Source organism: Arachis duranensis, chromosome 7, assembly GCF_000817695.3.
Source record: "Arachis duranensis cultivar V14167 chromosome 7, aradu.V14167.gnm2.J7QH, whole genome shotgun sequence".
NCBI classification, from domain to species: domain Eukaryota; kingdom Viridiplantae; phylum Streptophyta; class Magnoliopsida; order Fabales; family Fabaceae; genus Arachis; species Arachis duranensis.
Window position 1 is genome coordinate 63377302 of NC_029778.3, and position 15407 is coordinate 63392708.

The window sequence follows — 15407 nt, forward strand, 5'->3', positions numbered from 1 at the left end:
TAATAAATTAATAGTTAATTTATTTTAATTATTTAATTGTGATTAAATTATCAATTTTTAATATAAAAGTTATATTTATAATCAAATATTTTTTTTAGTTCAATTTATTTATTAAATTTTATTGTGATTTTGATCACAATAAAAAGAATAAGATGCAAAATATCTTTTATTTGTTTCTTATATATATAAGTGTATATATAAAAGTCAAATTTAATTTGATAATTTTTTTTAGGCTAAACGTTAGTACATGAAAAATCAAATTTTGATTTGATTGATGTGTTTTGAACACTATAATTTTAGAAATTAGTTTTTCTAATATTCTTGATTATAAAGAGCGGCCTGACAACCAGGAGTTTTATTTTCAAGATAATAATCAGTATATACATTTGATGTATTAGGGATTTAATTTTATATTTTACCTAGACAACTTGGGAGTATAAAATTTAATCCACGAATACTGGTAGAAATTATCTAACAATTGAGATAAACCCTAAAAGTTAGGAGTTTGTCAAAAATAAATTTATCTCTTGTTTACAATGAGTAACCTGACAACCAGGAGACTTGTATTCAAAGACAGAATTTATTTATTCATATGATGATGTATAAGGAGAATTAATTTTATACTTGAACCTAGACAACCTAGGGGTATAAGATATAATTCAGTTAAATAATTGTCTGATAACCAGATAATTATTTGGGATTATAATTGTATGTGATACAATTTAATCATATTTATTTAGAATAGGTATGAGTAATAACTTGACAACCAAGGTACTCATTCATGATTCTAAATAATTTTAACAGAAATATAGATTTCTTAATTTACTTTCATATTTTAAATTTTAAATATGTCTACCTTTTGTCTGACATACTTGAAAGTAATATATTGACATTTGAGAATTGTTCTCATGTATGAAAGGGTTATCATGGAGATGATAATTCTATTAAAATAACATCCTCCAATAAAATTATTTTTGAAATGGTCAGAATTTTAAAATATTTGTAATATTATCTTACATGGGTTGTTTGGACAGCCATAAGTTCTAATTTCAAAAGTATATACCCACTATTTATTATTGAACATCTTGAGAAGATGTATGGTGTCCAAAGTAAGATAGTATGACTATCAAAGATTTTATTTAAACTAGTGGGAGTATTGGGCCATATATTTTGAATTAAACAACTTTATAAGTTGGAACACCATTAGCCAAACGGCTTTAGTGAGAATTGTTCTTACAAGCATTTTTAGAGATTTTTTTGTTACAAACAAATTTTTTTTTAATATGATTAATGTTTGTGATCGTTTTAGACAAACTCAATATTAGTATTGAGGATGCCAATTAAAATTGCTCTTAAGGATTAGTTTGACCAATAATAAAGATATTAAGTATTTTTATTATAAGAGCTTAAAGTAAAATCTCTAATTATCTAATTGATATTCTATTGAATAGAGAATAAGATTCTCAACACACAAATACTAGTACTCTATGTACTCCATCATGTTTAATGAAACATGGAATTTAATTTATTTGAAGATAAGTGTTTGTTAAATATTTGGACTACGTTTTAGAAATGTTGCTAAATTAACAAATTTCTCACTAAATCAAAATTTTTTTACCCATATGAGATATGGAAAAGGCATAAGCTGAAACTCAAGAACATTAGAATTTGGAGATGTCTTATATGTGTTAAGAGATTGCACAACAATAGAATTGATATTAGGTCCAATAAATGAGATTTATTGGTTACCTTAAAGAAATAATGAGATTATTTTTATCACTCTTCTTATGACAAAATGTTTATGATAAGAGGTAAAACTCATTTTTTTTAGAAAATGGATTCCATCTTAAAGAAAGAGTGGGAGTACAAACTAACTTTTTGAAAAAGTAGCCTATTTGTATAATGATATAATTCTATAAAGATAGATCTAATGGTTACTTATATTTTTTATAATCATGTTCAATAAGGATTGTCCTTAAAATAAAATTATGCACTATTGTAATGGGAGATTTCATGTTTTGAAAAAACGTGATATTTATTATGCACTAGGTGTATTTTGCTAAAAGTCAAGCACATGTTCTCGAGAGCTAAGGTGTTTAAGGTCAAAAGAATTTTAATAAACACAAACGTGCATTGAAAAATTATACACATGATTGATTGGCTCTAGTGCAAGTGGAAGATTATTGTGATAATAGTATGCACAGGATCCAATCTATCATTATTGGCTCTCGTGCAAGTGGGAGATTGTTGGGAATAAGTAGTATGACAATAATCCAATCAATCACGTGTTAAATAATTTGTTATTGTTATTATATTAAAATGTTAATATAATAAGGTCCTTGATTAAATTTAGAGATTTATCATTGTGATAGTGATCACAATATTGAGAGATAAATCTTTTATAATTTAATCTAAATTGTTCTTGGTTATAGAATTATTAAAAAGGACATTAATAATTCGAAAGATCAATATATATATAATGGTCTTCATTGGATGAAGATTAATAGATCTCATTTATTAAATTATATATATATATGGTGCATATAGGGATATGACCATTGAACTGGCTCACTCTGAGAATTCCTAATGGTTATAATTACCGCATATTTGTCAATAGGATATTCTCAAGATGAACATAGTAATAGAGTTTCCTTTGACCTGCGACTATCATTGTAATTAACAACATATTTATTATACTTTGATTCCGGACACCTAATACCCCAGGGTGCTAGTTGAATGGATATTGGGTATGATTTAAATACTTGTAGAATTAATGATTAGTCAATAAGGAATCCGTCAACTCTTGATAAAGAGTTTGAGCTCTATGATTATAATGACTGAGATGAATAAAACCTTGGCCAAGGGAATTGAATGAATGAAGAAATGAGTTTCTTAGGTCATTCACAGTTCATTATAATAATGGTAACAAGTTAGAGTTTGACAATTAAACCATACTCTAAGTATTAACCAAGAGCTGGAAAGATGGAAGGAATTACTTTGTTCTTCTAAGGTTCTTAGTAAAAATTATATTACTTCATACTATCGGGTCGTTGAGGAGTGTTACTAGACGCCAACCTTAATTAGTAAATTTAGTATGACTAATTTACTACCCGTTTAGTATTGAACCTATGGGGTCACACACTAACAAGTGTTCTAATCTTTGCTGTAGAATTATTTAATTATTATTTTGATTTGATCAAATAAATAATTATTTTAATTCAGATGAAATATTATTATATTTTTTTTTACTATATTCTTTGCTAGCACCAAGAATATAATAATAATATGATAATTGAGAATATTAAATGAGATTTGAGAATAATTAGTTATTCTATTTCTGAATTTAAATTATAAATTTGGATGAGATCCAAATCGATTATGTTTTAAATTGTTATGATATGACTCATAAAATTTGAATGATTCAGATTTGAAATTTCAAGATATGATTTAAATTTGAATTGAGAATCAAATTTAAAATTAGTAACAAATCTTGTGCTATATATATGTACATCAAGAGTACAGGAAAGACACGAGAGAATAACAAGAGTTTTATTCCTTTATCTCTATACACATAAATGTATGTGAGCCTAATTCTTGGAGAAGAATTTTATGGCATGCAAAGAGTTGCAAAAGATTTCTCAATTTAGATCAGATATCCATTGTTCAAGGAGTTGACAGCAAAAGTTGGTCTCGGTGTGGATACGCATAGCGCCTTCGTACCAACGAAGGAGAAAGTGATTTTTACTAGTGTACACACAGGTATTTAAATCTGATCTATATATTCCTTATTATTGGAATAAAGTTTAAGCACAAAATAGATTTTTTAGGATTACTTTCTTTTCTTCCACTGCGTGTTATGAACACATGGTAATCCATTATATGCATGGCATCAAAATTCAAAGTATGCATGAAAGATGGCTCATCAGATGGATCCTGGCCTGCTAGTGCATTTGCATTATTTGTCACATCTCCCTCAACCATTATATCATTATCTTCATCACCATCTTTAGTTGAGCCAACAATTTGATAATTGCCTTCAAACTCTTTATCGCTTTTAGTATTATAACCCGTCCAGTCTACGTTGGGTTCTGAAAAATCAATGTCAACGATTTTCTCGAACTCAACATATAACTCGATAATTGAGGCTTGTGCTCTAGTTTGATGGTAGATCGAAAATATTCCTTACATACTTGCTTCATCAATCATATGCATGATTTGAAATTGAATGAAACCACCAAATACTAACACACGTTGTTTATACATGATATTTGTCATTCTGTTCAATGCTTAATGACCTACACTTTGAGAAGTACATTCTTAAATACTTCATATGTTATTACAAGAGGAATAACAATAACACATGGATCCTAATATAAAAGTTCACACCCTCACATGTATTAGGCAAAATTTGACAATTATAGTATATTTTTAAACTAACATAATCTTCCATTTTATACAGTAACCCACTCAAAATAAAAAAATAAAAAAATTCCTCACTCAAAATGTAAACCAAGACCTAGGGATGGCAATACCACTCGAACCCGTGGGTACCCACATCGCCCCTACCCGCTTGGAGCGAGTAATTACCCAGTAAAAACCCCCCCTACCCGCCCCGTTGCCACCCCTACCAAGACCTTTCTCATTCTCAAAATGCAGAACAACACTGTCCTTCTTCTAAACGTGTTTAAGCACTAACCTATCATTCCTTTTATTTAGTTTTATATTTTTTTAATTTCTACAAAGACAAAACATCACTGATGTTTTCACAAATGTCATTACCTTTTTCACTTTTACTGTAATACGTCAATGACGTTTTGGCTGGTTCTAATTTTTTAAATATTTTTAATTACAAAATGACAACACTGTTTTATTAACATATGCTTTAAAAATATTTTTCACACAATATTTTTTTGGCATTGAACCATTAATGACATACTGAGATGGGTTGACAGCTGATAGCTGCTACACTAGACTCTTGTTATGAAGCATGCCTAAAACGGACTGTTAAGTGATTTGGACTTGGTAAAAGATGTTGGAGGTAGCGATGAGGGTGCTGAGGGAGCCTTCACATCAGCTTCGAAATAGTGGTGAGGGTTCCTGCAAAGATTTCTGATACTTAAGTTAGTAAGAGTTTTACACATATTTAAGTAAATTAGAAAAATACATGGTTTAATGGGAGTATTTATATATGAGAGTGATGTCTCGTTCATCACTCCTGAATCTTCCATGTATGAGTAGTGGGTGATTTCTTCCTTTATTATTTAGAAATATGTTCCATGTTGAGGTATTAATGATCTTAGCTAATACTTGGGATAGTGGTGGGAAACAATGACTTATTCTCCAAGTAGGATCCGCCACAGGTTGTGTGGTACTCATTTTCTGAGCAAGTCGGATAAGTTAACCCGTCTTTCTTTGGACACTTCTTAGTTATATTGGGCCAACATATTGGTCTGAATAAGCTCATAAATAGTGGATTAGTTTGTCGTGGGCCATAACTTTTAATATTTATGTTAACAGCTATTTGACGTAACAATTATAACGTTTGTTTTATCTCAATTTGCTTCCTACAAATCATCTAAAACCGTAATTCTAATTTTAATTGCCACCTCAGGTAGCCGTTAGAGAATTTAATTTGGTAGTCGTAGTCTGTTACAGCACAGCGTTAACAATTCTTTAACGGAAACAGAGCCAGGGAGTAAAATGAGTCACAGATACCAAGTTAGAGGACCAAATTGAATAAATTAAATTTTTTAAAAGACCAAATTAGAGCGTAAGTATAATCTCACCATAAAAAAAAAGGAAAAAAGAAAAAATGGGAGGAAGAAATTCTTCTCTCCTTTAACACCATAAAATCTCGAGATTTAAAATTTCTAAACCGAAGCTAAACTTCTTCTCACTCGAACAACACAAGAAAAATACGAGGAGAGTAAAATTTTATCGAATTTTCTTCTAAAGAAATTGATATGATTGCGTAAAAGAGAATCAGATTATTTTTTTTTATCATAATGAAATCTTAATCGGAGGATGGATCACAAATTTGAGTCAGAAGAGGATGGTGAATAATGTGTTTTGTTACTATATTCTCTCTCTTCGTATCTTTCTGAGAAAAGAGAATGGAAGGGTGGAAAACATTTTTTTTCCTTTCACTTCTCCACGGGTCAATTAAAACATTCTGTTTTGATTTTTGTACAAAATGTTTATCCAATTCATTTCCCTTTTCTTTGTATCATTGGCAATATCTGTTCTTCAAACAATTTACTAAATGCAAATTTTCAGTTAATCCTTTGATTGTACTTATCAAATTAGACTGGTTAAACTAGATCTATGGATTTATGTTAAATTTAGTTTGAAAAGTAGCTCAAATAGTTTAGCACGATTAATAGAGGTATAATAGCTATCTTAGCAAATTTTTTTAACTAAAACATTCTCGGACAGCTAAAACTCCAGACATCTTGAAAGCACCATAATATTCAACAGGAAACATGAACTAATGTTTTCAACTCGTGCTCATCTTACAAGCTCAATTTATAATTTATGAAACTACTGATAAAGTTAAAGATAACTTAAGCAGACTCGACTCACTTTTGGTTCTAGTACCAAAAGCATTTTGGATGGCTAAACAATCGGAATATCAAAACCTGATAAAAGACGAAAGAACGAACCTACGTGCTAGAAGGGAAACATTCAAATAAAAATGGCCATTTGAAATGGTACCTTTGGATCTACTTGCTTTTTCTGTACTTACTATAATATGAGTACCATTATGCAGGGCATTGGCATCGCATCCGAATTCGACCTTTATCGGAATCTAACATCCAAAAAGAACAAAAATTGCAAATTTCAAAATACTGCTCAGGGTACAAACAAAACAAACACGACGAATACATATTACTACTCTAGCAAATAAATAATACAAGGAACTTGGGCAATTCTTCAACTTCTAACTCGTGAATGTGATAATGACAATAATTTCATTCCTCGGTAGTATTCGCCAACTTTTGCACAATGAAATCGATGTCAAATTGAAGGAGACAAAAAATCCAAATCCATGGTTAAAACGGTGTGGATGGGATAGGACTTCATTTCCTACTCCTGGCTTCATCTCTTTCTTTCTCTCGTTTCTTGTAAAGCCTCTCGAGAACACGCTTCGCTTCGCATTGAGGAAAATTTGACAAATCATAATAATGTGGAGCTACATCAACTAACCTGTCAGATAGCAATCCATCGTCGGGTTAAGTACATGTCAATGACATCAAACATAGTGTAACTGGAAGGTCAAAACACCATACAGGACAAACCAAATTCTTAGTTCCAATTTAGAAAAACAAACTGCAACTATCTTTGTCAGCTTCATAATTCAAAACCTTGAAATTCCGACTTATGAAAGAATGTTAGTTCATGTAATTAATAGAAAAACTATTCTGCAAATTAGGATTTTTATCTAAGATAACAAATTCCCCCTTCTCTTTCCCAAAAATAAAAGATGAAATGGCAGTACAAGAATAAAATTCAGAGACAGGAAAATTCTTACCATTCACCACGTATGTCTGTAACAGTTCTAATAAAATTCCGACTTGTAAGAACAAACTCATTATAGATGACCCATTCAGGTTTGTGATCCAGACAATTTGATGGGTGCAAGTGAACCACCTACAACAAGAACAAGTTATGTAATGAGTACAATCCACCAAGGTACTTCTAGCTATTTTGAAGACACAAAATTTAAGATGGTGAAAGAAAAAAGTAAATGGAAAAATAGCAGGTCGTCTTTCCAAACCTGGTTGTCTTTCACAGTCAAGTAGTGTCCAGTTCGCTCCAGATGAGCTACCTGCATAAAATATCCCGCCAGCATAGCCTTTCTGATGTTGACGTAGTAGTCCCGACTATTGAAATCAGTGCTGCATAACTTCAGGTTAAACCTGGCCATGATACGGACTAGCTGTTGTCTAACGTTGTCGGCTGCTTTCAGTGCCCTATGATTAACGAAATTATCATAGCACCAAGAAGGATCCTCATCTGAAAAGCCAATTTCAGTTATCACATCAGAGCATGTAACAAGCAAGAAATTGAAAACGAAACAGAAAGCTAGCACATATAGCACTTACTGTTTTGTTTGTAGGCATGATATACATTCAATAGCGTGAGATGATCTCCATCAATGTGCCCAAATCTAGCTTTCGCTTCATCAGCAGCTTTCTGTGCCTCTCTAGGCCGGACAAAGCAATTGGGTACTAAAGAAAGAAATTGATTATCACAGAGGAGGCCCACGGAAGGTCAGCAGATGCATAGAGGCGAGACCACACGATTTTCTTCATGAGAGAATACTGAGAAACTGCAACTATCTGCATCAGCACTTACTTAGAATCCTATGGAGCATGCCAACCGGGGGCATGGAACCCAGAGAAGACAGTTGCTGATGGCTACCTAACAGGACACACTACCGACAGCTTTCATGTGCAAACTAAGCACACACGTAAGCGGTCAAACATCCCCATCATATGCACAATATTATCAATGTGCATGAATGCTGGGCGTCCATTTCATAATGGAGCCCAACGCAGATACATTCCCTTTAACATTATGCGGGAGACTCTGGACAGACATGAAATTAGAAGTATATGTTAATATAAAAACAATACCTGATAGCATGGCAGAAACTGACAGTATCTCATTTGAACAGTTGAATTCTGGACTGACAACGAGCATCTTTGACATCTGTGGGTCCAATGGAAATTCACTCATAATCTCACCCAGCTTTGTTAAGTTACCATCATCATCCAGTGCACCCAAGTAATTTAACACTTCCAGTGCCCGCATTAAGGTCTCTGGAGCAGGAGGGTCCATGAAATCAAAATGCACTAAATCATCTATGCCAAGTTTCTTCAAGGTGAGAACTGTGTTGGCAAGATTCGATCTCAAAATTTCAGGATATGTTTGTGGCTGAAGATCATTATGGAAACTTTTCTCAGTATAAAGTCTAAAACATTTCCCTGGTTGAGTTCTTCCAGCACGCCCAGACCTCTGGTGTGCACTAGCCTTCGATATTGGAGATACCAAGAGAGACTCAACACGGATGCGAGGGTTATAAACCTTCTGCTTAGCAAAGCCAGGGTCAATTACATAGACTATACCATCTATTGTTAGTGATGTTTCAGCTATGTTTGTTGACACCACAATCTTCCTTCCAGGGGGCCCACCCTCATTTACTGGAGGAGGAGCTGGCTCAAAAATCTTCTGCTGCATTGCTGGCGGAAGAGTAGAATACAGTGGAACCACTTTCACAGGGCCCACCTGATCTCCCATATTTGAAACTTCTTTCGTAATTTTGCGGCATGCATCCTCTATTTCTTCCTCACCGGTAAGGAAGACAAGTATATCTCCAGGAGGTTCACACATGTGTATCTGCACCACCGTCCTAATAGCAGCCTCCAAGTAGTCCCTTTCAGGTTCCTGGGTATAGAAAATCTCCACTGGATGTAACCTTCCAGGAACTTTCATAAGTGGAGCGCCATTAAAATATCCCTGAAACTTTTCAGCTTCAAGAGTCGCACTCATCACGACCAACTTCAAGTCAGGTCTATTTTTAAGCACTTCCTTTAGAAGGCCAAATAGCACATCTGTGGCCAAGGTCCTTTCGTGTGCTTCATCAAGAACAATTACTTTATATCGTTCCAAAAGTGGATCAGCCATTGCCTCCCTCAGAAGCATACCATCTGTGAGATACCTGTAAGGGTAACAAAAAGGCATAAACTTTTAGACTACACAAGTAACAAAAATAGCAGCATGATTAAAAAAACTTTATATTCATATGAAGAAGAACAATAATTTCCTAGATATAAATAGAACATACTTCAAAACGGTTCTTGCGCTACTGCAATCTTCGAATCTGATGCTGTAACCAACCTCTTCTCCAATATTCACATCCATCTCTTCCGCCACACGCCGGGAGACAGACATTGCAGCCACCCTACGTGGCTGTGTGCATGCAACCATCATCTTTCTGCGTTTATCAGGGCTTTCTATATCAACAGCCTCCAAAACAAACTGGGGGATCTGCAAGCCAGAACAAAACAAAATAAAATAAAAGAAAAAGAAAAAACTCATGCCAACAAGTAATGTAATAATGCTTTTAGTAATTGCACCTTGTCAAATTTTGTTCAGTTATATTTTTCAAACCTTTACCCAATTTCATAGCATATCATGAAAACTCGCTAAACAGTTGCTCCATATAGCGCCTGCAATTGCTAATAGCCTAATAATAACTTAGGAATCACCAATACTTCCAAATAGTCACCGTCCGTCAAAGAAGCAATACTTCCAAACGTGCCATAGATGCAATCTTCAAAAATCCTAATGCCTCTTAAATCCTAACTTAGTTTTGCCCCCTAAGATTTAAGTTCGTAATGACTACATAGTAATGCTTAAATATTATACAAGGCGCTCAAACAGGATTTTAATGTTAAGTACTAATTATTTATTACTAAATTATATGCTTAACCAATCATTTTGCTTTTATTTCCTCAACTACAATATATATTATATATGTAAACATTGAAAATCAAGAGAAAGCAACTAACCTGGGTGGTTTTACCACTGCCAGTTTCACCAACGAGGATGAGTGTCTGATTATTCTTCAACGCCTGCAGGAACTCCTCCTTCTGGTGCCATACTGGAAGCGTCTTCCTCTTCTCCAAGATCTCATAGTACCTCTGCGAGTAAGCCCTCCCATTCCACCGGTTTATGAGGCTGTTTCCTCCGACGGCGTTGGCGGCGCCGCCGTTCGGTTTCGCCATCTTAACGGCACCGTCATCAACCACGTCGAACAGGCTCACCTTCCTCTTCCTCTCCGTACCCATCAAAACCCTAATCCTCTAAAAAACAAGGTGTATAATCTCTTCAGCAGCTATCACGAGTTACGGAATAATAATAATAACAACAATAGTAGTAAGTAGTGAAAATGGTTGATTTGGGAGCCGAATCGAAGGCTCTTGAAAGTTGAAACGGGATACCCTGCTAGAGAGCCCTCTACTAGAGTGTTCTTGGCCTTTTGCCCCCTCTTCGGTGCAGGGAAAAAGAATTAGGGTTTCAAGGTGGTTGTTCTTTTTATTTTGTTTCTGTTATGGGGAAAGTGAGGGGGAAAAAGAAAAAAAAAAAGAAATTAAAATTAGAAATCACAGCAACTGAAATTATTATTTTTGGTCAAGAATAAACCTATCAATCTCAATCGAAGCTTCGAGGGTTCCTTTTCGGTCATTAAACTTCGAGGTTGTTTAGATTTTGATGGAATGGGTTATGGACTCATGGAGTCTTGGAACTAATTTCGTAGGGAATCGTTTTTCTTTTTTTCCCCCTCTTTTGGTATCATAAAAGTATTTTTTATATAAATTAAATAAATGTTTTATTTACGATTATGTGTAATGTGTACTGTGTTTATCATTTTCTGCAATGTATATCTGACCATCCAAAATAAATAGAGAACTTAGTTGAATTGATCTCGGATGTATCCGAGATATTTTTAAAAAATGAACACAGGAGTTGTGCACAATTTCTTGTATCCTCAGCACTTAAAATATGAATGGAGGGCGTTTATATAAAGCGTGCATACGAGATCTCTTTTGCATTTGAAATTTTTCTAAAAATTCTTGCATATTTTGAGCATTTTTCTTCAACTCTTAAAAGCATTATGGTAGATTGTCATAGTGCATTTGGGAGACATTAATAGATTAAATGAGACGGGACACAGAGTCAGACCATTGAGTTTTGAAGTTGGTAACTTGGTATTTTTATCTTTTTTTATCGAGTAGGAATTATTTTATTGTTTAGTTAGATTTACGTAAAATTATTTAGAAGATTGTTAAATTGATTTATATATTTAGACCGTAGAGTACGTAACAATGACATTCAGGATATTTTTATTTAATTATTTAAAAGACTATTAAATTAATATTTTTATTTGATTATATTTTAATTTACATTAAATAAGATCCGTTAATAACTTAAATAACTTGGATATTTTGACTTAAATCATTTTAGTTACATCACTTTATTAATTTGACTTATATGATATTAGTTGCAACACTTTAATATTATGACTTACATCCAGTTAATTTATTTAAATTAGTAAATTTTAGACATGTAATACTTGATAGGATTTGGTTAAATTAGTCTCATATTGTTTAGGATAGCAAATGGAGTGGGTGGCCTAGGCTATAAATATGAGGCTAAGTTCTCCATATTTTTTTGCACTAGTCAGAAACACTAAAGCTTGTATCTGACTTTTCTTTTCCTCTATACTCTTAGATTAGAGAGTGTTATGAGGTGTAGTTAAATAATTGCTTTGAGAGTGTGGGTGTACTGGGGTGCCGGTGTTAGAGAAAAAGAAGTCTATGTGTTGTAACAATTTTCACATAGTGATATTCTCTGGTTGTCATTTGGCAACGGCTGTGGTTTTTTCTCCGGTAATTGGAGTTTCCACGTTAAATTCTTGTGTTGTGATTGTGTCTATTTTATTTCTCTGTCAAAGGTATTTTTTCAATGGGGAATAGTGTATTATTCCCAACAAATGGTATCAGAGCTTCAGTTCGGTGGAATTTATTCTTAGCATGCTCTGTGGTTCTGGCTAAAGAAAGACTTGGTATTTAAGTGTGTCCATTGTGATCCACCTCTCTTTCCTGGGGACCCTTCTTAGTGCACGGTCTACAGTTGAGTTATACTATTCCAATATACGGTTGCAACAATGTCAGGATATTCAAGTGCTGTGAAGCTTGAAATAGAGAAATTTGATAGAAGAATTAATTTTGGCTTGTGGCAAATACAAGTCAAGGATGTGTTGATACAATCAGGTTTGCACAAGGCGTTGAAGAAGAAGATCTCTGGTTGCTCTCTCTATGAGAGAAGATGATATTCTCTAGAAGACAAGAAGTATCCTCATAGTATTGCCGTACTGCCATGGATAAGGATAATTTGTGGCAATCAGGTCCACAAATTGCACACGGGCATTGGTTGGCGTTGAGATGCAAGGTATGTGGTGGAGTTATGTCGATGGCTGAAGAACTTCCAGGAAAAGCCAATTTGGAAGTTGCACCATGAATTTTCAGTAAGGTTTCGATTTGTACCAAGGCGAAATGCTTGGAGTGGTCTAATTCCAAGTGAGTATACTTTCATGGTGGAGTATGATAGTTCTCTAAACTATGATTGTCGGTATAGACAATGGCAGCAAAGAATTGTCGGTGTTGACAATGGAAGCTGAAAATGTGTGACTATTTCAATTAAGGTGGAGATTGTTAGGATTTGGTTGAATTAGTCCCACATTGTTTAGGATAGCAAATGGAGTGGGTGGCCTAGGCTATAAATATGAGGCTAAATTCTCCATATTTTTTTGCACCAGTCAGAAACACTTAAAGCTTGTATCTGAATTTTCTTTTCCTCTATACTCTTTGATTAGAGAGTGTTGTGAGGTGTAGTTAAATAATTGCTTTGAGAGTGTGGGTGTACTGGGGTGCCGGTATTAGAGAAAAAGAAGTCTATGTGTTGTAACAATTTTCACATAGTGATATTCTCTGGTTGTCATTTGGCAACGACTGTGGTTTTTTCTCCGGTAATTGGAGTTTCCACGTTAAATTCTTGTGTTGTAATTGTGTCTATTTTATTTCTCTGTCAAAGGTATTTTCTCAAGGAGGAATGGTGTATTATTCCCAATAATACTTTATAAAAAATTATTAAAATGTATTCTTACAGACACTTGAGATGCTCATGTCTCATCGTGTGAACTTGTCCATCCTAGTATCGGACGTCCTACTACCATATACTAAGAGACTAGGTTTGGCCATACAATTAGAGATTTTATGTTTGACGATTTTTTAATCTCTGCTTTTGTTCCGCGGTAAAGGTTTAAGACCCATAATTTTTATCTATTTTGGAGTGAGTGTATCAATACACTCGAAGATGTGATGTAAGACCTAAATTTTTAGAAATGAAATAATAAATTAATTATAATTTATTTTATTTATTCATGAAATTAATTTTAGAAATTTATATATAGGTTGGGCATTTTCTTATTATTGATTTGAAAAGTTGAGTAATTGAAAAATAATGAGGATTTCAGATAAATGGTTTAATTTAAATAATTAAATTTTGAACTCTATTTTATGATTTTAAAAGAAATTAATTTAATTATCCTTAATTATTGAATTAGAATATTTATTTGAAAATAAATTAAATTAATAATTAAAAGATTCATAAGGCAATGATAATCACTGAGCTCGAAAACGGTTTTCTTATTAAATATCTTCTTATGACAACTTTGAAATTCCGTGGTGAGACCGTGTGGTTAGGTTCTCACCCCCCTACAGCTTTACCTTTTGAGGAACCAGATGAAGAGGAATTAAGGAGAACTATATTGCGTTTGGTTTATATGCTGTTATGTTAATTAGATTGTTTTCTTCCATCGTCTTTGTTATTACCAGTTTGTAAGAGGGATAGGAGTTGTATGTTTTATATGTATATTATTTTATGAGATATTATGTAAGAAGTTTTGTATATGAATCTATGACTGCTTGTATTTCTCTTAGGAAAATATTTATTTCCAATTTTCAAAGAAATCAACGATATAGTGTCGAGTCACAGACTCCTATTTTAATATTTAGTATGTAAAGTAGTCGTAATACTTCTTGCAATCAGAGTAGCGCAGCCGGAAACATGACTTCTGATAGTGAGAGTGTTACATGTGACATACCATCTTAGTTTGTGCATAAATAGTGAGCTAATTTGGAGGTGTATTAGAGATTTCTAACAATTCTTTGATTACCTTACGTGGCAATGGGTTAAGGATTTACTCGATACAAGGCTTGCACTCCAGCTCGGTACTTGGTTATCTATTGATGATGATTGGGGGTTCTATTTAGGGACAAGTATGCCAATCTCGTATCTCTCTATTGATGTTGATTACGGACGAAAAATGAACTGAGTACTCCCACCACTTGGAATCTCCAGTACATACTTGATGCGTGAAAACTTGTCTCTCAATAAATTTCCCTTCGGCAAGTATACCGAATTGTCGTCAAGTAAAACTCACAATAGAGTGAGGTCGAATCCCACAGAGATTGATTGGTCAAGCAACTTTAGTTAGAAGAATATGCTAGTTGAGCTAAACAGAATTGAGATTGAGATGCATGAATTTAAATGACTAGAAAGTAAATAACAGAAATTAAAGTGCAGAATCTTAAATGGGGAGTTGGGATAATGAGCAGGAAATTAAATGGCAAAAAGTAAATAGAATGGGTAAGATTAGAAATGGGGAGATCATTGGGTTTATGAGATGTTGCATTCTCCAGATCAAGTTCATTCTCATCTCTTACTCAATCAATGCATTCATTAATCTCCTTGGCAATCTTAAGTGATTGGATCCC

General features: G+C 33.5%; 1 protein-coding gene across 3 annotated transcripts; it reads right to left on the minus strand.

Moving 5' to 3' along the window:
* Positions 1 to 6683: 6683 nt before the first annotated feature.
* LOC107459336 (probable pre-mRNA-splicing factor ATP-dependent RNA helicase DEAH2) lies at positions 6684 to 11148 on the minus strand. Of its 3 annotated transcripts, XM_016077559.2 has the most exons (7): positions 10578 to 11142; positions 9851 to 10053; positions 8640 to 9724; positions 8106 to 8231; positions 7778 to 8016; positions 7532 to 7650; positions 6684 to 7206 (listed from the first exon to the last, which is right to left on the minus strand). In XM_016077559.2, the coding sequence occupies exons 1-7, from the start codon at positions 10854 to 10856 to the stop codon at positions 7080 to 7082; spliced, it is 2178 nt and encodes a 725-aa protein (XP_015933045.1). In that variant the 5' UTR covers positions 10857 to 11142; the 3' UTR covers positions 6684 to 7079. The 3 variants fall into 3 exon arrangements, 2 of the variants coding, with proteins under 2 accessions (XP_015933045.1, XP_020983713.1); XR_008001358.1 differs by lacking the exons at positions 6684 to 7206; positions 7532 to 7650 and having other exon boundaries at positions 7993 to 8016; positions 8106 to 8332; positions 10578 to 11148; XM_021128054.2 differs by lacking the exons at positions 6684 to 7206; positions 7532 to 7650; positions 7778 to 8016 and having other exon boundaries at positions 8132 to 8342; positions 10578 to 11148.
* Positions 11149 to 15407: the final 4259 nt, after the last annotated feature.

What these genes read in the sequence shown, in the direction of transcription:
- LOC107459336 (XM_016077559.2), bottom strand. Translation starts at nt 10,856, where the DNA reads ATGGGTACGGAGAGGAAGAGGAAGGTGAGCCTGTTCGACGTGGTTGAT. An exon ending in GCAGTGGTAAAACCACCCAG is followed by an intron (nt 10,054 to 10,577) that starts GTTAGTTGCTTT and finishes TCTGGCTTGCAG; the next exon opens with ATCCCCCAGTTTGTTTTGGA. An exon ending in ACAGACATACGTGGTGAATG is followed by an intron (nt 7,207 to 7,531) that starts GTAAGAATTTTC and finishes GCTATCTGACAG; the next exon opens with GTTAGTTGATGTAGCTCCAC.